The 23,586-nt window shown below is 52.5% G+C and overlaps 11 protein-coding genes and 1 non-coding gene across 12 annotated transcripts; 7 read left to right on the top strand and 5 right to left on the bottom strand.

Moving 5' to 3' along the window:
* Nucleotides 1–330: 330 nt before the first annotated feature.
* On the top strand, nt 331–1,369 carry J4E85_009663 (uncharacterized protein; the record flags this gene model as incomplete). Its single annotated transcript, XM_051473882.1, has 2 exons — nt 331–1,039; nt 1,089–1,369. 2 exons carry the CDS (start codon nt 331–333, stop codon nt 1,367–1,369), a joined length of 990 nt encoding a protein of 329 aa, XP_051322286.1.
* A 675-nt stretch (nt 1,370–2,044) lies between these two features.
* On the top strand, nt 2,045–3,184 carry J4E85_009664 (uncharacterized protein; the record flags this gene model as incomplete). The annotated part of the gene is made up of 1 exon (XM_051473883.1): nt 2,045–3,184. One exon carries the CDS (start codon nt 2,045–2,047, stop codon nt 3,182–3,184), a length of 1,140 nt encoding a protein of 379 aa, XP_051322287.1.
* A 95-nt stretch (nt 3,185–3,279) lies between these two features.
* Nucleotides 3,280–4,914, bottom strand: J4E85_009665 (uncharacterized protein; the record flags this gene model as incomplete). Its single annotated transcript, XM_051473884.1, has 1 exon — nt 3,280–4,914. The coding sequence occupies one exon, from the start codon at nt 4,912–4,914 to the stop codon at nt 3,280–3,282; it is 1,635 nt and encodes a 544-aa protein (XP_051322288.1).
* An 834-nt stretch (nt 4,915–5,748) lies between these two features.
* Nucleotides 5,749–7,287, top strand: J4E85_009666 (uncharacterized protein; the record flags this gene model as incomplete). Its single annotated transcript, XM_051473885.1, has 1 exon — nt 5,749–7,287. One exon carries the CDS (start codon nt 5,749–5,751, stop codon nt 7,285–7,287), a length of 1,539 nt encoding a protein of 512 aa, XP_051322289.1.
* A 1,010-nt stretch (nt 7,288–8,297) lies between these two features.
* J4E85_009667 (uncharacterized protein) lies at nt 8,298–9,545 on the top strand (the record flags this gene model as incomplete). Its single annotated transcript, XM_051473886.1, has 1 exon — nt 8,298–9,545. One exon carries the CDS (start codon nt 8,298–8,300, stop codon nt 9,543–9,545), a length of 1,248 nt encoding a protein of 415 aa, XP_051322290.1.
* A 133-nt stretch (nt 9,546–9,678) lies between these two features.
* J4E85_009668 (uncharacterized protein) lies at nt 9,679–10,274 on the bottom strand (the record flags this gene model as incomplete). The annotated part of the gene is made up of 2 exons (XM_051473887.1): nt 9,679–9,790; nt 9,850–10,274. 2 exons carry the CDS (start codon nt 10,272–10,274, stop codon nt 9,679–9,681), a joined length of 537 nt encoding a protein of 178 aa, XP_051322291.1.
* Nucleotides 10,275–11,622: 1,348 nt separating this feature from the next.
* On the top strand, nt 11,623–14,868 carry J4E85_009669 (uncharacterized protein; the record flags this gene model as incomplete). Its single annotated transcript, XM_051473888.1, has 3 exons — nt 11,623–12,709; nt 12,759–13,951; nt 14,002–14,868. 3 exons carry the CDS (start codon nt 11,623–11,625, stop codon nt 14,866–14,868), a joined length of 3,147 nt encoding a protein of 1,048 aa, XP_051322292.1.
* A 548-nt stretch (nt 14,869–15,416) lies between these two features.
* J4E85_009670 (uncharacterized protein) lies at nt 15,417–16,661 on the top strand (the record flags this gene model as incomplete). The annotated part of the gene is made up of 1 exon (XM_051473889.1): nt 15,417–16,661. One exon carries the CDS (start codon nt 15,417–15,419, stop codon nt 16,659–16,661), a length of 1,245 nt encoding a protein of 414 aa, XP_051322293.1.
* A 93-nt stretch (nt 16,662–16,754) lies between these two features.
* J4E85_009671 (uncharacterized protein) lies at nt 16,755–18,635 on the bottom strand (the record flags this gene model as incomplete). The annotated part of the gene is made up of 1 exon (XM_051473890.1): nt 16,755–18,635. The coding sequence occupies one exon, from the start codon at nt 18,633–18,635 to the stop codon at nt 16,755–16,757; it is 1,881 nt and encodes a 626-aa protein (XP_051322294.1).
* Nucleotides 18,636–20,102: 1,467 nt separating this feature from the next.
* J4E85_009672 (uncharacterized protein) lies at nt 20,103–20,746 on the top strand (the record flags this gene model as incomplete). The annotated part of the gene is made up of 4 exons (XM_051473891.1): nt 20,103–20,119; nt 20,194–20,244; nt 20,342–20,666; nt 20,714–20,746. 4 exons carry the CDS (start codon nt 20,103–20,105, stop codon nt 20,744–20,746), a joined length of 426 nt encoding a protein of 141 aa, XP_051322295.1.
* A 319-nt stretch (nt 20,747–21,065) lies between these two features.
* On the bottom strand, nt 21,066–22,190 carry J4E85_009673 (uncharacterized protein; the record flags this gene model as incomplete). The annotated part of the gene is made up of 1 exon (XM_051473892.1): nt 21,066–22,190. The coding sequence occupies one exon, from the start codon at nt 22,188–22,190 to the stop codon at nt 21,066–21,068; it is 1,125 nt and encodes a 374-aa protein (XP_051322296.1).
* A 941-nt stretch (nt 22,191–23,131) lies between these two features.
* Nucleotides 23,132–23,223, bottom strand: J4E85_009674. The gene has a single exon. It is a non-coding gene; the product is annotated as a tRNA-Thr (tRNA).
* Nucleotides 23,224–23,586: the final 363 nt, after the last annotated feature.

Raw genomic sequence — 23,586 nt, forward strand, 5'->3', positions numbered from 1 at the left:
ATTCTTCTCCAGTGCCATCCGGAAGAATGCGTATTGTTTGCAAGAAATGCACGCAAAGATGGCTGTAAGGCGACTCCAGCAATGTCAGTCTATCGAGGTAATCGAGAGTCGACAATGCTCTGGTGTTGGAGAGGCAGCGAGTTCCGCTTATGTCATCTCCCATCAAGCCTCGGCCTAACCTCCGATGCCCATCTTCTCCTCTCTTGCGAAGCTCACCAATCGCGTCCAGTGACTCCCAGGGATGCGCAGCGACCTATCCGACATGTCATACCCGGCGGGGAAGCCGTTGTACTCTTCCACTGCATAGATTGCTAACCTACCGCACTGACCATGCCTACAGCTCGCCTTCTTCCTTCGTCACTTGTGCGGGTCGCAGGGTCATTCACACGGCGCCCCCAATGGCTCTACCCACGACGTATTACTCGGGCGCTCACAACATCGTCCAAGGACCTGCACGCGTCCATTGCGGCAGGCACGCGGGTCGATCACGCCGAAAGCAATGACAACCAGACAGTAGCAGCTATGGGCCGGACCAAGTCGGGCAAGACCCTCAAAGTCCGCAAATACCCAGCGTTTGAACGCCTCGAAGACGAACGCCTCTACCGTAAACAGCATCTCGCGGCTGCCTATCGCATATTTGCCTCGCGCGGGTTCGACGAAGGTGTCGCCGGCCATATCAGCGTGCGCGACCCAATACTCACCGACCATTTCTGGCTCAACCCATTGTCGGCGCATTTCTCCCTGATACGCGTGTCGGATCTGATCCTGGTGAACGAGGAAGGCGAGGTGGTGCACGGCGACCAGCCCATCAACGCGGCGGCTTTTGCCATTCACAGCGCCATACACAGGCGACGGCCAGACGTACATGCAGCCTGTCATGCGCATAGCGTACATGGCAAGGCCTTTAGCGCCTTTGGTAGGCAACTGGACATGATCACTCAGGACAGCATCCGCTTTCACAAGAGCCACGGCGTATACAACCAGTTTGGCGGAGTCGTGCTGGCCAGCGAAGAGGGCGAGAGGATTGCGGATGCCTTAGGTATGACCCCGTCTACATTCATACTGTACGCTGCTGATCACTTGCACAGGTGACGGCAAAGCAGCTATCCTCCAAAACCACGGCATACTCACCGTGGGCAAGTCCGTCGACGAAGCAGCCTTCTGGTTCCTCTCCCTCGACAAGACGTGTCAAGCACAACTCCTCGTAGACGCAGCGGCCGCTGGAAGTGGACACAAGCCCAAGATCATACCGGACAGCGAGGCTGCCGAGACATATAAGCAGGTTGGGACGCCTGAGAAGGGATGGCTGGCATTCCAAAGCTACTACGACGAAGTACTTGCCAAGACTGGAGGCAATTTTCTGGACTGATTTAAACATCTTATCGCTCAGCGAGGCCAGAACAGCCAAAATGAAATGCGAGAGGAGGCCCGGGTTGGCGCACGCGACGCGTTCGATTTAGTCTCATTAAGGCAAGCGTCAGTCGCGTCGACGAAAGTCGGCCTGTCTTCCGTTCGATAGCCATGTCTAATCAGCATCATTGTCACACTCCGTGGATACTCACCTCTTCGTAGCTATGGCCGCTTGGAATTTGTACGCATACTTACTAACCCTGTGACATGTTCGGCGATCCTTGGGGCCTAGATTCAAATGTTGAAGCCATGAACACTACACACCAGCAGCGCATATTGCACTATCCACCACTGCCACTATTCAACGTCGATTTCGGCATCAATGAAGCTTAGCCGAGCATTTTGAATACAAAAAAAACTTGTCGTCATTTAGTGTGGACAGAATGGTTCTCCATTGTTATTGTGTCTAACATGTTGCTCAAACAACTTTGGAACTTCGGGGACGCGATCTTTTCACTTCTGCACAAGTCTTGTCCCGCTACGTCATTTCGCTGCTACTTTTCCACATGCAGCGTTCCTGTTTGTTTCCCGAACTCACGTCGCTTGCCGCCAATTGATCATTACGAACACGGCAAGCCAGGCCACACGCGCACTCGGATCGGGATCAGCCTTCCCTCTATCTCTCCCTAGAACAATGCCGCCTAAGAAGAAGCTCAAACCGACACTGGAAGCCGCGCCAGAGACGCTGGTCGAGCCAAGCCGCTCCGTCTATGGTGACAGCCACGCAGCGACTGAGAAAGCCTTGCTATCCGCACATGCTCAACGCCTATGGAACGCCGGCGTGATCGACGAGCACATGGTCGCGGAGCTGTCGAAACCCAACCCCAAATCCGACGTTCACAGCGTCAGGTATACAACAGACTACCTCGCGGCCCATCCAGACTACACGGGAGAGGACGCGGACGAGCTGCCAGCTATGCAGACTGCTATGAAACACCGGAGAAGCAGAGACGAGGCACAAAATAGGGTTTTGGAAGACTACTGGGCGGGACGCATCGATCTCTGGGGTCACCCAACTGGACATCAGGTCGATGATAACGGCAGGGACTTACTGCCGCACACTCAAGGTACCCACCCACATTCTAGGACACCAGGAGCGTACAGAAACCGCGATCTAGCTACACGAGGAGGTGAACACATCGGCGACACTAGCGAGATAGATGACAGTTCATCCGACGGTTCTGCATCTCCCACAATCACAGGACACGGGCGCTGTACCGATCATCACCAGAAGGAAAACACACAAGCATCTGTAGCCAACGCTTCGAAGCACTTCGCGAATTCACCTATCAGAGAAACTCTGCCAACTGCAACCCTACCATCATTCGAGCAACGAATAGCGCAATTCCGATACACTCCGGATCTCCTACCCTCTGACGCCCCGTCTACAGCGACACCCTTTAGCAGCCCCACGCGCGTACGCCCAAGCCAAGAAGAGCCCGATCTGCATTCTGGGATTGCACCCAACCGAGCGATCTTGATCTCCATATCCCCTTCACGATTGTCGACCCAGCGATCAATGCAAGCTCGCACCGTTGTACCACTACAGCCTCTGCACGGTAACTCGGACTACACGGACCTCGATTACTACAGAGCAGCAGCACTCTGCCGAAAGCGCGGTATACCGAGTGGCGGGAACGTGCACGAAGTGCGAAACCGCCTTGTACATGACGATACTGCCATAGGCGAAGGACTTCCGCGTGTTATGGCGTCGTCGATATATCGTAAGGCGTACAAGACTGCGGCACCAGGTGAAGAGGAGATCAGTCATTGATGGGTATCGTGGCCATGGGATTCAGGATTTGCGCGACGATGTCGACTGTAGTTTCCAGCGCTGAAGTAGTGGCAATGAAACTCTACAAGATCACTTTACTCATTCGTGTTCCTTCTCACCAACTCGTTCTCCAGCTCTTCCCTCTCATCAAGAGTCAAATCACTCTTCGCTTTGCCGATTTTAACGCCCAAGAACATGATGATCAAGCCCGCGCCAGAAAGCGCAGTCGCAAGCCAAAAGGCTACCTTGTAACTCCCCCTTCGCCCTCTCTCCTCCGTTTCGCTGACCGCTAGATCTGCAAACGAAAGGAAGACCGCGATACCCAAGAATAGCAACGAGTTCATGAAAGATCCCGCTAGCCCTTGACGCGCTTTTGGTAGCGACGTTGTGATGAAGATGTTGGCGACGTTGTAGGTGATGTCGATACCGAGTGTAGCGCAGATCATAGCGGGGAAGATGTAGGCCCAGTAATTGAAGTCGACAGGGAGAATGGCGAATAGAAGCGTCGATAGAATGTACGCGGTACCGCTGATGAGAAGGAGGATGCGGCCTGGTAGGAGGTGCAGAATCAACCCGCCAACGGTCGCTAAAATCAGTCCGCCAACACACATGGGTGTAAACCATGCAGCGGTAAGCAGCGGACTGGCGCCGGCAACCTCTTCGATATAGAAGCTCGCATAGAAGATGAAGATTCCGAAGGTGCCGTACTGGAAGAACAACGCAAGCGCGAGTGGCTTCATACCCTTGACACGGAATAGGTCAGGGGGTAGGAGAGGCTGTTCAGCGACCCAGCCTTCGATGTAAACGAATAAACCCAGGAAGACCCAACCGATGACAAAAGTGACGGGTATATAAGGTGTCGCCCATCCTTGTGGTGCATGGCTTCCATCCGTGAGTGCAAAGACCACTAGGACCAAACCTGGCACTACAGTTGCTGTGCCCCACCAATCCATCTTCACCCCCTTTCCTTCCTGTTTCGCCTTCTCTTTCTCTTCTCTCGGGTTGGGAATGCAAAGGTACGACGCAACGGCCACGATAGCGAGGATGATCGACCCTATCCAGAAGAACCAGCCCCAACTCATAAACTGTGCAGCGACACCAGCGAAAAAGATACCAGTGAAGAAGCCAACCGGCGCAAAAGCACCGTATAAGCTGAAGACGAGGTTCTTGCGCGGCCCAGGACGGTAGATAGAACCCAGCAGCATGATACCGCTAGGCAAGAAAGCTGCAGGACCGAAACCTTGCAGCGCTCGACATACGATAAGCATGACATAGTTTTGTGAGAAACCAGCTATAATCGACCAGATCAAGAACCATGCCAACCCGATGTTGAAGACAATGTATCCTCCAAACATATCAGATAGCCGGCCGAAAGGCAGTAGGAAGGCTCCTGTTACCAGAGAGAAGACGGAGGCTGGCCATGTTTGCGCGTTGGACGGTATATCGAGAGCGGAGGTCAGGTCGGGGAGCAGGATGTTGAAGCCGGAGATCATGTACTCGGCCACGAACATGGAGCCTAGTAGGGCGAAGCAGAAACCTAGTTCGTGAGGGAGGGAGCGGAAGGCTGAGGGGCGTTCGCGGCCGAGTCGCTCGATGTCCGATGGGCTGTATGAGCCGCCATGTTGTGGTGGGCTTCCTTCTTCGGCCTTTTCTAATATGGGGGCTGAATTGTCGGATGGAATTGCGTCGCTTGGGGTATGTGAGGTAGTCTCCATCGGGTCGTTGGACATGGTAGTGGTTCCCGTGACGGGCTGGCTGGTATTAGGTGTAGTGAAAGTTATGATAAAGCCATCTAGATGTTTTGTCCTATGAGTCGATATGGCAAAAACTTTGAAGACGACCCAATTCCATCACAGTCTCATTCTTTCTATATGTTGTTTCCGGACTCCGAAATGACCGCGGACATTGTTGCTATGTGTAATGGAAGACATTTACTCGGGTGCTGAGCCTCAAAGCATACAGCCAAAGGCAAATCCTAGCGGTGACTGTGACGTCTGAGCATAAAGCCGTCACGATGTGGACCGTCGATGCAAAGATTGAGTCTTGGCTGCTGCATCGAGCCTAGACGGATCTATCGAGGTCTGGGGCGAACGGCAAGTCAAGCGAACCATGCGCGCAATTCCCCTCCTAAACCCGTCTTTGTCAGCGCCCGGAGACATGCGATTTGCTTGCTTCATCCTCGGGCTGCGCACTCGGTCAACATCGGTTTCTGTAGCTGCAGTCCGACAGGTGTGACGAAATCCTGCATCCACATCAGTCTGGAGGGCGTTAGTAACCCAGTGAACCCGACCCTTCGACCGCCACAAGCAACGCGAAAGATCTCCACCCCACCAAACCTCACGCACCTCAATACAGTCAACCGTCTACACATCTCGCATGGCGACCATCCAATGAGCGTGACGCCCTTCAATCTTCCGACCAAAGCGTGCCACAATTGCCGGAAGCGACGATGGAGGTGCGACCGGTCGCTGCCAAGCTGCCAGAAATGTTTGTCAGCCGGGACGGAATGTCTGGGTTATGGCAAGTTGTTTGTGTGGAATCGCGGGGTTGCGAGCCGGGGCAAGATGATGGGGAAGGGGTATGAGGAGAAGATGGAGCACGATGCTGGTGGTGCTGCAGCTGCGACGGAAGGGGCAGCCAAGACTCACGACCTACCGCCGAGGTTGGTCTGGGAGCACGAGGGCTCATCGCAACAACACCAAGTACCGGAGACCGAATATGAAATCGTGCCCGCAGGATCGGTACCGGAATTTGCCCGCATGTCCGCGCAGGAACAAGATCAGACCATAGCCATGACTGCTGGCGTGCACCGACAGATGACAGACCCTTTGGTTAATGATCTCGATCGCAACTCGCGATACTACCTCTACCACTTCGCAACACAGCTGTGCGAAGTCATGGTTGTGTACGATGAGCCTGGACAGAATCCCATCCGCGACCTCATCCCCGCGACCTCTGCCTACCCGCTGCTCTTGCAGATCATTGTCGCAAACTCGGCGTTTCACGTCTTCAATATTACGCGCAACCCCATGGGCCAGTCAGCTTACCAAGGCGAGCGGAGCCCGACCGTGATGGCTTATTACCAAGCTGTGAGCCGGTTTGGAGGTCCGTTGAAGTCGTCTTACAGAGACGCACTCGTGGCGAAACAGCAAGCGCTCTCCTTACTTGCAAAGAGCGTGACTTGCGTGAACACCTCGAATATTGACCTCATATTGATCACTATCCTGCTGTTTGTCAACTATGCTCTGGTAGAGTCGGGCAGAGATAAGTGGAAAGTGCACATGGACGGTGCGCTGAAGCTCATCAAACTGCTGGGTGAGCCGGACTATATACAACGGCCGATGAGTAGGCTTCGCCAGACGATTCTTTCAGACTTTCTTGTATTCCATATCCTCGGATCGACTTTCAGCTTCACGACGCTTCCCGCATTGATCCCAGAGACCATCGAGTTGGACCCAATTCTTCGTTACGCGGAAACAAATAACTACCTCTCTTGTCCTGGGCCGTTGTTGCGTGTAATGCTCGAATCCTTCGCCTTGCCCGATAGTCATGGGTCGCCTTCTGAGACCACCACGCCCATTTATCTCCAAGAGCAGGTGGGCGTACTCCTGCAGCGCGCGCTCGACTTCGATCCTATCGCATGGTCTTTTGAGTTCGAGCGTGCATCGCCATTCGACGATATACAGAAACGGATTCGAATAGCGTCGGCACATCGATCGGCAGTCTGCATTTATCTCGCTCGCGTACTACCTTCCACAAACCCTCTTCTCGATCCCGCGAGTGGCACAGCCCTCGTCAGCCTCACCGCTCTCGCCGACGACGTTGTCAACCACATTTCGCATCTCGAGCCTGGAGATGCACTCTTCAAATCAATCTGTTGGCCATTGTTCCTTGCTGGTGCCGAGTCGGAGGACCCTAGTCAGCGCGAGTGGATCATGAACACACTAGATGAACTCTATGGGCAGATGTTCTGGGGCTATCTTCACACGTCCAAGCGCGTGTTGGAGGCTATTTGGCGTTTCAAAGACTCAGCTGGACCTGGTGCCGGCAACTGTTGGGTGGAAGAGGTTAAAGATCTGGGCAATGACATCTTGATCGCTTGAGTATGTGCAGCGGCCAAAGACAGAGTATTAAGGGCGAAACAACAAATGCGAACGTCTGACCGGGGATCTCTGTGCCCGCAACGGAGTACTAGCATGCAAGCGGAACGTTACCTGGGTGGTAGTCACACCACATTGTATACCCAGATCCTTGGGTGTACCTGACGTGACACTCACATCCCACGCATCGGTCGGATCTCCATTTCGAAGAAGTAATCTACTGCCGCGATTCCACAGACCATTCCCAGTCAAGATCGATGGGTGCGATGGAAGGCCCCGATAGTCTAGTCTGGTCGATCCCCGGGTAGTCGGTAGCGGGGTATCCGTCACGGGTACCTCAAGCTGCGTGCACCATGTTATACAAGCACTTGGCTTCTCAAAAATGCAATGCGCATCGCCCAGGTTGCCTTACCACCTCTTTTGAGTTCTGGATCGCATATCCGCGTTACCTCAAAACCCTATCGTATGCTTCGAGCTGCTGACGCCAAGACCTTCAAAGTGCTGCTCTCGTGCGAAACTTCATCATGCGCATATGGCTTGCCACCGGATTCCAACTCGGATGGGTCGTACATACATTCTGCGCGGTACATTCGACGCGTTTATCCTTCTCCAATCAGTTTTCAGCACGTCTGGATGTGCAACCAACAGAACGCGTACACCAGTTTGATGGAAAGCAGGTACCGTTGCTCGCGCAGAGGTAAGACCACATGGATCTTCTTTTACGAGCTTATACGCAGCATCCGCCTGTCCTGGCTAACTCTGTGTAATGCTCGCTCTTGCAAGTACATTAGCGCATGCGGGTGTCCACGGGTTGCCATTCTCGGACTTCGACGGAGGGTACTTGCAAGCCCCGCCCATCTTGGCTTACTCTTCAAACGATGTTCATAGCCTGAACAGCGTCTTCAATATTGTTTTGTACTATCGCTTTCGCGTGGCATCAACGCATACAGCTTCTACCGTTCGGATTTGTCATGTTTTCTACACTATTCCTCCATCTGCTCCTTCCAAGCTTCATGTTCATTACTAAAGTATCTGCGCAAAGCATCAGCAACGACGTATTCGATCCCAAGGGGCGCACAAAACTCGCGCTTGAAACCCTACAACTGTGGTATAACACAACTACCGGCCTATGGGAGTCGACTGGGTGGTGGAATGGTGCGAATGTCATGACAATGATTGGCGACTACGCGAAATCAGATACTGAAGATGAAGAATTGCAGGACCTGGCAAGCGATATCTTTGCGACTGCGTTGCTAAAGGCGCCGATCAAGAATCCAGACGCGGGTATTGATGAGCTGTGTGCTTATAGCACAACGCCAACTGTCGGCAACACGACTTGCCATCAGACTGGGTACACGAAGATACTCGATCCGGATACCGGCGAGCCTCACACATTCTATCCGCTTGGCTGGTACGATAATGGGGGGTCCTATCCCACCAGGCCAGATCCTCTTGACTGGCTAGACGGCTACTACGACGATGACCTCTGGTGGGCGTTAGCCTGGATCAATGCATACGACGTCACCGCCGACCCGGCTTATCTCAACCTCGCGGAAGGCATATTCCTCGCTGTATCGCGCACCTGGGGTACTTACTGCTCTCATGGCGGTATCTACTGGAATTGGGAAAGGGACTACGTGAACGCGATTGCCAACGAGCTCTTCTTCAGTACCGCTGCGCATTTGGCTACTCGTGCCAATCACGATGGCAAGAAGACACTGTATCTGTATTGGGCTGAGAGAAGTCTGAGTTGGTTCCTTGGAAGTGGTATGATCAACGAAGGTGGTACTATCAACGATGGATTGACGGAAGATTGCGGCAACAACAATATGACCGTTTGGTCGTACAACCAAGGCGTTATCTTGGGAGGTCTCGTCGAACTTTACCATGCTTCGGCTTCGCCCAGTTTCGCATACCTCGTTCTCGCATCGGAGATCGCCAATGCGGCGCTTGTCGCACTTTTGGACGAAAACGGTGTCATACACGATGAATGCGAGCCGAATTGTGGTGCCGATGGCGCCCAGTTCAAGGGTATTTTCATGCGTAATCTAGTCAAACTTCATGATGTGGCACCGGAAAAGGTGTTTGCAAACGCTATCCACGTGAATGCGGCGTCTATCTGGGAAAGGGACAGAGCGGTGACGGTTGACGGCTTACCTGTTTTCAGTGTAAACTGGGCAGGGCCGTGGATCACCCCGGCGAACGCAAGCACGCATAGCTCGGCGATGGATGCACTTGTCGCGGTTATAGTCGTCGACTGAAGAACCAAGGTGAAGAATAAAATGGAAGAAAGCTAATCACATAATTCATCTTCATTGCTCGCGCGTTGCTATGCTTTTGCGCCGGCCACCCTATCGTTTTCAGCGCATAGTCAGACATCTAAGTCCAGAACCACTACTGCGAAACGTCCTCGATCGTAATGGCGCCCGTACCATTCAAGAAGTCCATCTTTCCAACATCGACGCCCTTCATCCTCAGTATGTCATACGCAGTCACGATGTGAAACCTACAATCATCAGCAAAACTTCATCACGAGCCTGAACTCTCAACCGAATGTTCACTTACCACATGTTCGGATGCGCAAACTTCGTGACATAATCCAGCGCCGGCAGCCTCATCTGCTTGACACCGCCGAACTTGACGACAACCTCGTCATCATGCTTACCCTCGAAGTCCTTCTCAGAGAAGCCCTCAAGATACTTGATAGTTTTCTCAACGCGAGCCAGTAGCTCAGGGAAGGTCTGCTCTTCGTCGGGTAGAGTCATGCCTTCCAAGGCGGGGTTCACGCGAGAAGGAATGAACTTGGCGGCGTCGGTGAAACGGTAGACTTGGTAGCGGAAGTCCTTCATGTCCGGGTGGATAGATGCAGTGAGGAACTCGTTGGGGTCGGTGGCTTTGGCGTGCTCGTAGCCTTTGTTGATGAAGAAGTGTGCGTTCTTGAGGCCCGTGATGACGGGAGCGATGGCGACCTTGTGAAACGAGAGAGCCATGTTGGGTGGTAGTCTGGGAATTGAAGGAAGTGTTGAAAGGGCGAGGATAGTGGTAGTTTCAGTTCCTTGTTTTGTTGATGAAGTTGATCGATGCTAGTAGTAGTCCCTGGCGGGGTAGTCGACTATTTATGTTCCACTTCTGTCCATCTCGCACCTTCTCTCAGTACACTGAACATCAAGCTCACTACGCTCCACTTGGCATCAGCACTCCACCGTTCATCCCAAAGCGGACCCGATTCTACTCGCATGGTTACACGACTGGCGGTGATTACGGCCTGGATTACAAAGCCGGTGGGTTGCAATCTGGTGGGCCCCGGTGATTGACCAATCAGGTCGTGACGCGATTGACCGGACCCACTTTCGCGCCGTCGGCCGCGAGGCATCAACACGCGAGATGCGCGACTGCGGTGAGACTCTACGCGACGCAGGGCCACTATGTTCGATGTGCGCCCTTTTCTTGGGCTATTGCCTTGGTTCAGACATATGAGTGTGCTGACAAAAGTCGCAGAGTTCCGCGCGGTTTAGGCCTTGGGATGCCTGACATCGATCGTATCAGACCTCTCTGCGTCAGGAAAGTGCGCCTTGCTTTCCTTGTGCGACAACCCTACGGACGAACACTCGTGCGCTCTCCTCTGACACTCAGATTGCATTTCGCAATTGGACGATATGGGAGGGTGTCATGTCTGTCAGGTTCATAGGCAACGACCCTGTCCTCAAAAGCCTTGGGTATGTGGGCAGGCTACGAAGACCTTTTGTCGATGCTTGAAGATCACGGTGGACTCCAAAATAACAGAACAGCACTCAGTATTCATTCAGTCGATGATGTCTCTGTCGGGAGTCTTGGTGTTAACGGCAAGGTGCTACTAAGCCCTGAGCGAAACGAACGTGTTGCCGCTGGCAGTAGGTGACAATCATCTTGGTCATGAGCATCAGACCAGTGCATGGCGTTCCTTATGATAGCCCAGAGAGCGATCCGAGCCTGACGCATTTCCACACCCACAGTTCAGCTCATACAATCCATACTCCGAGCCTTTTTGGCAAACCAATATCTTTGCGTGCGATCGAACGTATGGCTTGCACTGGCTTTGGTGGCCGACAGACCACCCGAACGTCGACACTGTCTATCGAACACCGCTTGTAGCTAGCATGTTGTCGAGTTATTTAGATGCACATGTATTGTTTCTTGATCAAGCTTGCCGCTTGTGGGGCACAATCTGTTTGCTCGACCGCTGAACAGCAACCAAGATGGCATATATCATAGCCCCATAGTCCACCTCTTCATGAGTTATAGACACACATTCGCATAGTTCCACTTAATTCCTAATCGTCTACCACGAGAGAGGCTAAAATGGGACCCAAGCCAGCGAACAAACCGAAGCGAACGCCCATAGACAACCCATCCCTGGGGAAGATCGACAGCCCTTACTTTCCACCACCTGTAGATAACCCTCCAGTTGTGCCGAAGTATGGTCTATGCAAAAAGCCCGCCAACCCCAGCAAGACTCCCAATGACGGCGCCCAAATGATGATCCGGAGCAACTACGTCAAAGTCAGAAAGGTACCCGAGAATCTCCACGTGTATTCTCTAACCTTCTTTCGGACGAATCGAGAGGGAGTTCGGATGGAGTACAACAAACGTCGCGAGATCCGGGATGCATTCCAGGCCATGGTCAAGGCCGATGCGCTACAACTCGAGGCTGATGGTGTGGAGCGGGTGACTGACTTCAAGACACTCTGGACGACTAAACCAATCCATGGTCGCGACGAGAAGGACTACACGTTTCTTAGCCAGTCCTTCGCATACACTCAACAGAACGGCAAGGCTATCACTGACATGCAAGCGGAAGTCTGTTATGTCGGCCATCTTAGCGATATCGAGAACGCACTCCGAACGAACCATCTCGCGTCATTGCCTGAATACATCTGTGCTCTCAATGCCAATGTAGCTCAATGCATTGAGAACCGCCAAGCTACAACAGAGAAGAAGGTCAGCCGAGTCGGAGCGAACAAGTTCTATGTTTCCAATGGTTATAAGGAGATGAGAGGCTTACTAGCAGGTCGCGGCTACTTCACTTCGATTCGTCCTGGCGCTGACACAACTCTCCTCAATATCAACCCAGTAACTTCCGCTTTCTTGCCGCCTGTAACAGTCTCTGAATTCATCAAGAAGATTGGCACCGACGAGCATGCTCGTGCCTACGCTAGTCAGCTGTTGCACGGAGCGACAGTGAAGATCCGGTACCAAAGATCGAACTACGTTGGCAGTGACGTCGACTACAACTCCGATGCAGCTCGACTAAAGATCTTCACTCAGATCGGGCCATACTATGCTCACCAGCAGAAGTTCTATGAGCTTGCGGATAAAGTGGAGGACGAACCTGGGAAAACGAAACCTACCGACAGAGGAACTACCGTTCTCAAATACTTTACTGACCGTAAGTTTACTAGGCATTAGATGTTGTCCTTGCACTAAACAGACGTCAGACGCAAAGGTGCAATTTCCGGCCGGAACTGCTCAATCATCACCTGAGATGTATTGCATCAACGTTGGAAAACGTGTCAAGACCAAGAAGATGGACAATTCACCGCCAGAAGATGGGCTGATGCGATCCCAAAGCGCGCAAGGTGCGCTATGGATACCTGCTTGCTTACTTCAAATCATACCGGGACAAGTCATCAAGACAACGTTGAACAACATGCACACCAGCGAGATGATTAGGCACGCATTACGCCTACCCGCCGAGAATGTTGGTTTACTTGAAGAAGAGGGGCTTGATATTATGGGTGTCAGGGCTGGTAGCGATGGGCAGCAGCCGTTAGTGAGTGATTTACTTTTCGATCATATTCATCTAGATCCGCTAACAGCCGTATGGACCTCAGTAGGTTTCGAAGTCGATGACGAACTTATCGAAGTTCCCGCTATCCAACTTCCCCAGCCGAAACTGTCATACGGTGCGTCGTCCCCCGAAAAGATTCCGAAGCTTGGATCCTGGGACTTGCAGGATGTCACGTTCGCCGCCCCAGCAAAGTTCAAGGACCTCTGGATGCTGACAATGCCGAACTGCTTTGGCAACAAGGAAGCTGAAGTTATAGACGTCTACTCGGCCCTCGCCAAGCGCCTAAAGGCCCATGGTCTTCAATTTGAAGATGGTCTCAAGTATGACGCAGAGGGAAAACCTACTGACCATAGCGATCATATTTGGGCCCGGGATACGCTCTTCGATGATGAGGCCAGCCATGATGATGAGGAAACCGTGAGGAAGTTCCTCAACTACCATGTCACCGGCCCTAACGATTGCGGCTTCATCCTCATTCCAGAAAAGAGCTACGAAACCTATGCAATGGTCAAAAGGATTGCAGACTTTGGCGGCAGAAACATCTTCTTGGCAGTCGGCTCCAAGTTTCTACAGGCCAAGCCAGACCAGTTTCTGTCGAACCTCGCCCTCAAAGTGAATATTCGATTCGGTGGAGATAACCATCATTTCAGTCCGGCGGAGTTCAACAAGATCTTGAGTCTGGAGACAAGAAAGAACACGATCGTGATCGGCGCAGATATCGCCCACTGCGGTGGTGGTGGTAAGGAGGGAAGCCCAAGTATCGCCTGTCTTGTCGGCAGCAACGACTCTGCCTTCATGTCATACCCTGGCTCCATGAGACTGCAACGCGGCGGCCAAGAGGTAAGTGTGGCCTGTATATAAGACCCGTAACAACTGGCTAACTTTAGCAGAACATCGACAACGATCACATGTATTCGATGATTCAGGAACGTCTTCGAGGGTGGCAGGCACTCTACAACTCAACCATGGCAAAGCCCGACTACAAAAAATGGCCTAGCAATATGATCTTCTTTCGAGATGGTATCAGCGAAAGCCAATTCCAATCTTGCATCGACGAAGAGATTAAGACTATCAAGAGGGCTTACAAGGATTTATGCACCCGAGACCTGACCTTGACCTTCGTCGTTTGCGGCAAGCGCCACCACACACGCTTCTACGCAACAGAAGAGAAGCAGACATACACTGAGAAGAGCCTGAACGTTGGTGGCGACAAAATCCCGAATGGCATCAATGGAAATTTGCAACCTGGACTTCTCGTCACCGACGTAGTCACGAATCCTGTTCCGTTCAACTACTTTCTCCAATCGCATAAAGCCATCAAGGGAACGGCTCGATCGGCGCATTACCACGTACTGGAGGACGGCATGAAACTTGGTCAGAAGCGTCTTCCCGAGTTGACAATGATGCTCTGCTATGCCTTCGGCCGTGCGACGACAGGTGTCTCGTACGCTGCGCCTGCCTATCTAGCGGATCGTTTGTGCGAGCGAGGTCGTGTCTATCTTCGCGCCTGGAACCTTGATCCCGAAATGAAGCCGACTCTTAACATTCCGGTGGAGAAAGACGAGAAGGGTAAACAGAAGCGCCCTACTCAGGAAACGATCGATGAAGCGAAAAAGGTGTTGGCACACGACATCTCCACCACTGTGTCCATATGGGGTAAGCACTACGGTACGAAGCCGCCGACTCTCGGTGGCAGGACATGGCTCAATCCGTGGAACCCGAGTCTGCTTGATAGAGCTAGCATATTCTGGATGTGAGCGCTAGATGCGAACGATGGCCGCGCAGGTTGCTGTTGGTTTCCTTTGTCTTGTGTTTTTTGCTGGCCTTTCTTAATCTCCGCGATAGATTTCCTATGTTTGTTTCTGCTGTTCCTTAGACGTCCCGTATTCACCTTACTTTAAATACACTCCCTCAATGACTTTGCCGGATCCATGATGACTCCCAGTTGACAAATTTACATGACTGTGAGATGGTATAATTCGAAGCAAACGTTTCTTGTGAGTCCATCTGGCGATGTACGATTTCTCGTCGTGGAGTGTTGGACGCGCAACACCCCACGTTCGCACGAACGGGAAGTTGACGCGTCGAGCCGAGATCGGCAAGCCATAGCTCCCACGCTACATCGTCGCCGTCATCATCAACCTTATAGCCGAATTAGAGATAGGTTTGCCGAAGCAATGAACAAGATGGCTGATCCCTGGTCTCCTTCAATATCCGACGATTTTGTCCTCCTTTCTAGAGACCCATATACACTCGCATCGCATCACGTCCCGTCGCATCGTGCTGCCCTACCACACCGACCAAAATGACGGACACGAAGACTCCCCACGATCTGAACTGCCTTACCATCGGCGAACTCGAGAAGCTTGCTGCAGAGCGCATGGACAAGCAGACACGCGACTACTACAATGAGGGTGCAGACTCTGGATCGACGCTGCGCGAGAACATTAACGCATACCAGAAGTATCGCATTCGGCCACGCGTGCTTCGCGACATCTCCTCTGTCGACACGACCGTAAACGTTTTCGGACACCAGAACAGCATACCCCTCGGTGTCGCGCCAACGGCTATGCAATGTCTCGCACACGACGACGGTGAACTGGCGACCGCACGCGCATGCGCCAACAAGGATATCGTAATGGGCCTGAGCAGCTTCAGCACAACCAGCCTCGAAGACGTGAAAGGCGCATTAGGCAACCATCCCGGAGCTCTACAACTTTACCTCTTCGAAGAGCGCACCCAAAGCCAGAAGCTCATCCAACGCGCCAAAAAAGCCGGCTACAAAGCTGTCATGCTCACGGTTGACACCCCAGTCCTCGGACGCCGGAACTTGGAGATAAGGAACCAGTTCAAGCTGCCGAAACACCTCAAAGTAGCAAACTTCAACCGCGACGAGAAACACGACGAGGGTGTGAAGGTCGAAGAGAAAATCACACCACCATCCACGGAAGCGAACGAGTCGCGCAAACGAAGCGAGGCACCCAGTGCCAGCGATGGCAACAAGAGACAGCCACCACAAGGACCGATAAGCTTCCACACGCACGCGCCTAACCCGACCTTATGCTGGGAACGCGACATAGCCTGGCTGAAAGAACAATGTTACCCTGAGATGGAAGTCTGGGTAAAAGGCGTTGCGACGGGCGAAGACGCACTACTAGCCTGCCACCACGGCGTCGACGGCATCGTGGTGTCAAATCATGGTGGGCGACAGCTCAACGGCGCATTGGCTACCATCGATGCGCTGCCCGAAGTGGTTGCTGCTGTGCATTCACAAACCGGAAAGAAGATTCCTGTGCATGTAGACGGAGGCATTAGACATGGGACGGATGTATTCAAAGCACTCGCGCTTGGTGCGGACTTCGTCTGGGTTGGCAGACCAATACTTTGGGGATTGGCATACAAGGGACAAGAAGGTGTTGAATTGGCGCTGAGGTTGCTGAGCGATGAGTTCAAGTTGTGCATGGGACTTGCGGGTGTGACAAAGGTTGAGGACATTGGACCAGAGTACTTGGTCAAGATGGATCGAAGTGGATTCGTGAGTCGTCTTTAGAGACTGTGAGCATACATTACCGGGTAGCTTTGGATCTAGGCACTATTGATACGACTTTGGTATATACAAACGGGCTCGGATATGTTACGACACCTACGCCGCCTGTCTCCTACTCTCGATAAAGTCCACGTAGTCGAAGAAACTCTTCTTGTACCTTCGCACTTGTGTCGTGCGGTTCACAGTCTGGATACCAAACTGTTGGTCGTAGTCACCAAACTCCCAGTTGTCGGCCCACGACCAAGCAAACGCGCCGATGAAGTTGACGCCATCTTCCCAGATCGCCTTCAGGCCTTCGTTCAGATATGTCTGGTAGTACCAGCTTCTTGGGCTGTCGAACTCCTGGTCTGCTTGCTCTTTTTGCGCCTCGGCGAAGACAGGAAAGCCGAATTCAGTGACGGCCACTGGAGAACGCCATGTGTTCCAAAGATAGTTTAGGTATGTGCGGAAATAGCTGGGTGTCAGATAGACATATGATTGACTGCGGTATCCGATGTCCCAGCCAGTGGTGGTGAGGGTGCTCTGAGTTACACAGTAAGGTCGGAGGGGATGAGTGATGTTGGCAGCGCAGTCAGCGATGGTGTCATTTGGTGGTGGACTGACTACTGTGGCAGTGTACGGTTGGATCGAGAAGAAGTCCGCAGTACCGTTGACGTATTGTAGATCTTCTTGGCTCAATGGTACGTAGTCGTCAACACTACTCTTGAATGATTCCGGGTAGTCTGTTCCGAGGAAGATAGGGTTGGCAAAGGTAGCTAGCTGGAAGGAGTTGAAGTGGTTGGCAGCGTCGACGTCAGCGGGGTCATCCGGGTTGCGTGGGACGCCAAAGTTGTCGTTGAATGTGAGCGACATCTTTCCAGTTCCGCCAATGTCATCGTGGTAGAAGTGGTAGAGTCTCGCATGAGCTTTGATGACAGCATCAATAGACTTTCCGTTCCGCGCACCCAGGAGAGGCTCATTGAAGGTCCACCAGATTGGAACACGGTCAGCAAAATGTGTCATGACAATCTTCCCGTATTCGACGAAAGCATCCTCCCACGACACATTCTTGTAGCTGCATTGGAAACAAGAGTCCAGGTAGCCAATACCTCCAGTTCCGGGCTTGATAAAGACATCGCTGATGTTGTTGAAATACTGGAAAGGAGAGTCGTTGTGGTAAAGCATAACAGCGGGATGCATGCCTTTTTCCAGGACGAAGTTGATAAGATCGTCGTAGTGCGAGAGACCTTGCTTGTTAACTGGTGTGCCTGGTAAGATGAACGGCAGAATTCGAGTCCAAGGAATGGAGAATCTGTAATACTTGATGCCCATGGCAGCAATTCGTTCGATGTCTTGCTTGTACAAGTAGTAGTGTTCGTTCGCGATCCAGTTCGGCGCTTGGCCCGGGTTGTTCAAGGCAGCAACGTCGTTGTGAACGGGTGTCCGTCCCTCATCTGCGACGGCTCCCTCGATTTGGACAGCTGATGCCGCCACGCCAAGCATGAAGTCTGCAGGGAAGGAGTAGCATTGCTGGGGTACCAGTGGCTCAGGTGGTGGCAGAATGAGCTCGCTGGTCGGTACTGGCGTCGGTTCAACTGTTGTAGAGTACATCCCGGTCGTGAAGTTGACCCATGGCACGGTCGTCCAGAGAGCTGTCCAGGATGCGTTTCCGTATGGATTCCCCAAGTCGGTCGGTGATGCGGTGACATTTGAGTTCCAGTTGCCCCATTGTGTTGTCGTCAGATTTGGCACCAAGCTACTGAGCGACGCGTACGGTGGTGCATAGGTAGTAGTGGTAGTGGGAGCTGGGGCAGATGTTGCTGTACGAACAGTCTCGGTCTGTGTGAAGCTGAACTCTCTGAAGGTATACGAGGGCAGTGCAGTCGCATATGTTTGATTTGCCGAGCATTGCGGTCGCGAGACAGGCCCTTCAGCAGGGACGTAGACTTGCTGGGCGAGAGCCACAGCGCCATACGCAAGAAGTGCTTGAGGCTTCATGATGATGGCCAAGGAACGCTTGATACATCTTGGTATTCTCTGCGGAGCTCTTTATACCTCTGTGGCTCTTCAATCGGACCGTGGGGCTGATTCTGACGGTGGTACTCATCGTCATCGGCATGTACAATCGCTTGTCGCTTCGCAAAACCTCGCAGCCCTAGTCCCGTCGTGAATTAATACGAAGGGCGTGGTGCGGCCTTGATCCCTTTCCGGGGTTTGGCGGATTGAATTCCTCGGTCGAGTTCGGTCGGGCCCAATTTCGGCAGTGCCTGGGTGCTTTGCGGGGGGCTTGCGGGGTCGAGCTTGTTGTGATGACGAGCGGGATGCAACGTCTAAGCTCCAACGTTGCTTTTCATGAATTGACCAGGCTCATGGTCCTAGCAAGTCTCGGGGTTTCTTAGTGGTCGTTCACGTCGTTGCTTCGCTATCCTTACTCAAACAAGGTTAGCATGTCCTCCGCCGCGCAGACTTCCAGGGTTCAAAGGTTTCCTGTTTGTGCCCGCAACAACGCGTGTTCAACCCTCTCGGTCTATCATTGCGCGACACCGCCAACCGACAACCGAAACTTCGCGCATGCCTGATTGTATGAATCGAGTGCCCATAGCAATGTTTACTCAGTCTCCACCACAATGGTGGATGCCAAGACAAGGGACGGTCTGAGCCAGGTGTATCGATCAGACTAGCTATCACATTCGCTCATGCAGTATCCTGCTCCTTCGATATGCAATTACCAGGCAGCTTGACTTCTAGCTGCTCAATCTGCGCAACATCTCGATATTAAGATGGGCTCATGTCAAGGACGTGTCTCGTGTTCGACTTCATTCGACAACCCACCCTCAGAACCGAGTTCTTGAGAGATCAAGAAGAGGGCCTAAAGTTGTGAGCTATATGTGGACATGGAAACCTGTAGCAGGTCTCTGTACAATGCATCAACTTTCTGCGACTTGACCTGTAATGGACAATCTTGGCTTGTCTGAACGCCTGGTTCCTGACAAGAGAATGCAGCTCGCGCTTTCAGGGTGCCATGCTGGTCCGTTGACTGAAGAAATTATTGCTAGCTGGCAGATTGCAGTATTTGTTGTTTCGGTCAGGCTTCTGTTGACACCAGACAAAGCAGAGTCTGAGTGTTTGCAGCTCCTTTCGCTTCAAAGCATGGCTGATTTCGTGGTTTTTGAACAGATTATGCTCGCTGCCGCGACAAGTCCACAAACGGACAGGCACGCGCAGATACCATGAGTTGCATAGGCGTGAACACAGGATAGCGTAAGTGTAAAGTTGGAGGTTTGAGCAGTCTTGGTGTTGGTGTTGGTCTCGAGAAGCAGAAGATGACGCTAGCGGGGTCCGTGCGCCCACACGAATTTCGTCGTTGCCAACCCACTTGCCGAACTTCACGACGCTCACGACAACTCCAGCGACGACGCACCCGAAACCCGCCCAAATCGAATATCCCCCCGATAATCTACCAAAATGTCTGGAAAGCGCGGGTACGTAGTCCTCAGCGACAAATTGGGCAGTTTGAGGCTGTCGTGCAGAGGAATGCTGGCTAACGAGTGTGCAGTCGAGGTTCTACCTCCGGTAACAAGCTCAAGATGACTCTTGGTCTGCCAGTGTACGTTTGACCCCGATGCGATCGCTCCACCGAAAACCTTTCCGTTCGCGAACACGCATACAAGGCACACAGGGAATGCAGGCTAATAGATGCACAGCGGCGCCGTCATGAACTGCTGCGACAACTCCGGTGCCCGCAACCTGTACATCATCTCCGTCAAGGGTATCGGTGCGCGTCTCAACCGCCTGCCCGCTGGTGGTGCCGGTGACATGGTCATGGCGACCGTCAAGAAGGGAAAGCCCGAGCTGAGGAAGAAGGTCATGCCCGCCGTCATTGTCCGCCAGAGCAAGCCATGGAGGCGAGCAGACGGTATTTACCTGTACTTCGAGGACAACGCCGGTGTCATTGTCAACCCCAAGGGTGAAATGAAGGGCTCCGCCATCACTGGACCCGTCGCAAAGGAGGCCGCTGAGCTGTGGCCGGTACGTGTGCACCCGCCACCAAAAGAATCAACACTGACAACATCTAGCGTATCGCCTCCAACTCCGGTGTCGTCATGTGAGGTGTCTCTTTTCCTGCTTTCGATCACATTCATGGGTTTACGGGCACGGCGAAAATGCATTTACGGGGTGAAGGATTTGGGAGACGACATTGCAACCACGATTAGCAATGGGACGACCTTCACAATACCAGTCAAATGAACATTACGACCAAAACCACACTTTGTGTTCCTCATTGCAGTGACGGATGAATGATATGCTGGCAGTGCGCCAACAGGACCAGCAGCACAAGGAGCGCGTTGAGGAAACATTCTTGCGATGGTCGGACTCTATTGATTGATCTGACATGAAGGCAGGAATTGTGTACTAAACCCACGCACACTAGACCCTAGGCTCGTCGGCTGAGCACGAACTCCTATCGCACGCAAGCATCTGAAAGTCTGCCTCCTCGACAACATCCTGCGCCCATCGCATCTGTATCATACTTCTCGCCTCAACCTCACGCTTCCTCTGTCCACCCACGAACTTCAAGTTCTCGTTTCCAACAACACCCGTCGTGACAACACCAGTACTCGGCGCACCGATTCCTTGTACCTGGCCATTACCGCCCTGCATGACGTTCGCATAGCTCGACGACATGGTCTGTACTCCAGAAACGAAGTCCTGGCCGTCAAACTCGCAATGTCCTCCTGCGGGCGTGTTGTCCACTGTCTGCAATGTGTTGACTTGATCCGCGCTCAGACCTGCATCTGCACCGAGCTGCTCATAGGCTGTAACAGCCTGTGGAATACTACCTTGAAGCAACTGGAGCTCACTCTGTGTAGATTGGAAGTGGATCCTTGTCTGAGACATGACCGTGGCAGCGTTCTGGAAAGCGACTTGTGGCGGCATGCCACCGCAGTTAAGCTCAACAGCCGAGTTGGCGTAGTTTTGCATCTGTGCTGGGATGAAGAAGCCGGACATCATCAGCGAGCCGCCCGAGACACCTGTGAAGACGATGTTGGACATGTTAACTGCAACCCGCTGCGGCAGTTCCGTTTGGATGAAGTCGTTGACGGCCTGAGCGTGTGCTACGCCATCTGTACGTTGAAGACCCGAGCCTCCTCCCCAGAACAGATTCTTGTCGGGTGCCAGTAGCGCAACACCCATGGTGTTGGCCTGGACAGCTTGGTTCGGCATGTCGAAGAAGCTCTGTCCACCGTCGCCGTGGAGCAACACGTTCGCGCCCAGGGTGCCGTTCGCCGATGTAGCTGCCGCACCGGGGACGCCCGAAGCTGGAAGGAATTGATCTGCCGGTGCGGAGATCTTGAATCGAATAGGCAGGTTGTTGACCATGACCGTGTCATCCAGTATCATGGAGCCATCGGTGGCGGTAGAGATTCCCTGGGGCACCTGAGCCGCTTTTTGAAAGGCTGTCGCTTGTTGTGCGTTGCCGTTACCGCCGCGGTTGCGTTGTGGCAGCGCCGAAGTGAGGGAAAGCAGCGAGAGAGTGATGAGTCCGTACATGATTGCGATAACTAAAAGCTCAATAGATGAAAATAGAAATTAGAGTATTGAAATGATGGACCGGCCAGAAAGAAGAATCGAAAGAAGGGTGACAGACAAGAGATACCGCACGGCAGTATAGCGGGAAGAGAAGAAAGGAAAGAAGTGTGGGGGATCCCTATACATCTATACTGCATGAACGGCATGCTACAGATCACGAAAAGGCCTCGAGCCTGCGAAACACAGTTTCTTTCACTCCTAAACGCGTACGAGTATAGCCAAGCCTACGGGCCAGAGCTTCGCCTTGCCTCTCTTGAGCTTAACATGACTGAGTTCCACCACTGAGCGGTGCGGTCTGGACAAGGCTTATGGAAGCTGTGTTTGATGCGCGAATGTGCAGCAGCTGTGGTTTGAGCTTGGAGGCCTTGGTGTTTCGGGCCGGGGCTTGGCGTGCGATTGCGGGTAACCGAGAGTTTACAGAGCTATCTGGAGTGCGTCAGGCATACGAGTGTTGTGCTATTCATAATTCCATCTAGCTCGCATGCGCATCGTGGGAGGTGTCGCGATGTTGATCTGCGCGGGCAGAGGAGGGAGTATCTCGGTGTGGAGGGTCTGTGCGTTGGACTGAGGCCGCCATCATCATCTGCATGCATGATTCTCCCGTCATTCACACCTTCACGTACTTGAGATGCTTCCTTCTGATCGCTTCTCACGATCCCAATTTCTATCTCTAGCAAGACAATAAATATACAGACATTTCGTCTCTGCAGTAATTATGATGATTAAAATTGTAAGAAGCCTGGGTACAAACAAACAGCAGGACTTCATGTTCCTCAGAGTCGACGCGCTGTTATGTGAGCAAAAAGAGTCAACGTAACAACTTCATCGAATGCTAAGGGAGGCAAAAAAAAAGATGAATGAATGCCACCTGGCCGAATCGCTACACTATTGTTAGTAATGGAATTTGAACCAAGTGCGATTCAAACTTACAACGACCGATCTTCGCATATCTAGTAGTAACTACAAGTGCGACGCTTTACCACTTAGCCAAGGAGGCAATTGTTGATGACTAATAAAAATTTAATGGTACATATCGACACGTCGAATGTGGGCATGAGTACGGTGACGCGGTAAGCGAGGGTGTGGGGCGGCAGCGGCGACGATATCTACGAGTGAAATTGGGGACTATCCGACTGATACGATCAGGATCACCGAGAGAGACAAATGCAAGTTATGTGTGACTTTGATATTGATATCTGATGGATAATCTCTTAAACAAAACCGCTATGCAAAATACCTAAAATGTCAAATGCTAAGGAAAAGGGTAGCTGTAATGCGAGAAGTAGCTTCCCAATCGTCCCTTCCAAACGCCACGCTTATGCTCATGCAAATGCCTCGCTTCATAAATCATCAACCT

The sequence above is a fragment of the Alternaria conjuncta genome, assembly GCF_024043145.1.
Source record: "Alternaria conjuncta strain BMP 0040 chromosome Unknown scaffold_18, whole genome shotgun sequence".
Taxonomy (NCBI): domain Eukaryota; kingdom Fungi; phylum Ascomycota; class Dothideomycetes; order Pleosporales; family Pleosporaceae; genus Alternaria; species Alternaria conjuncta.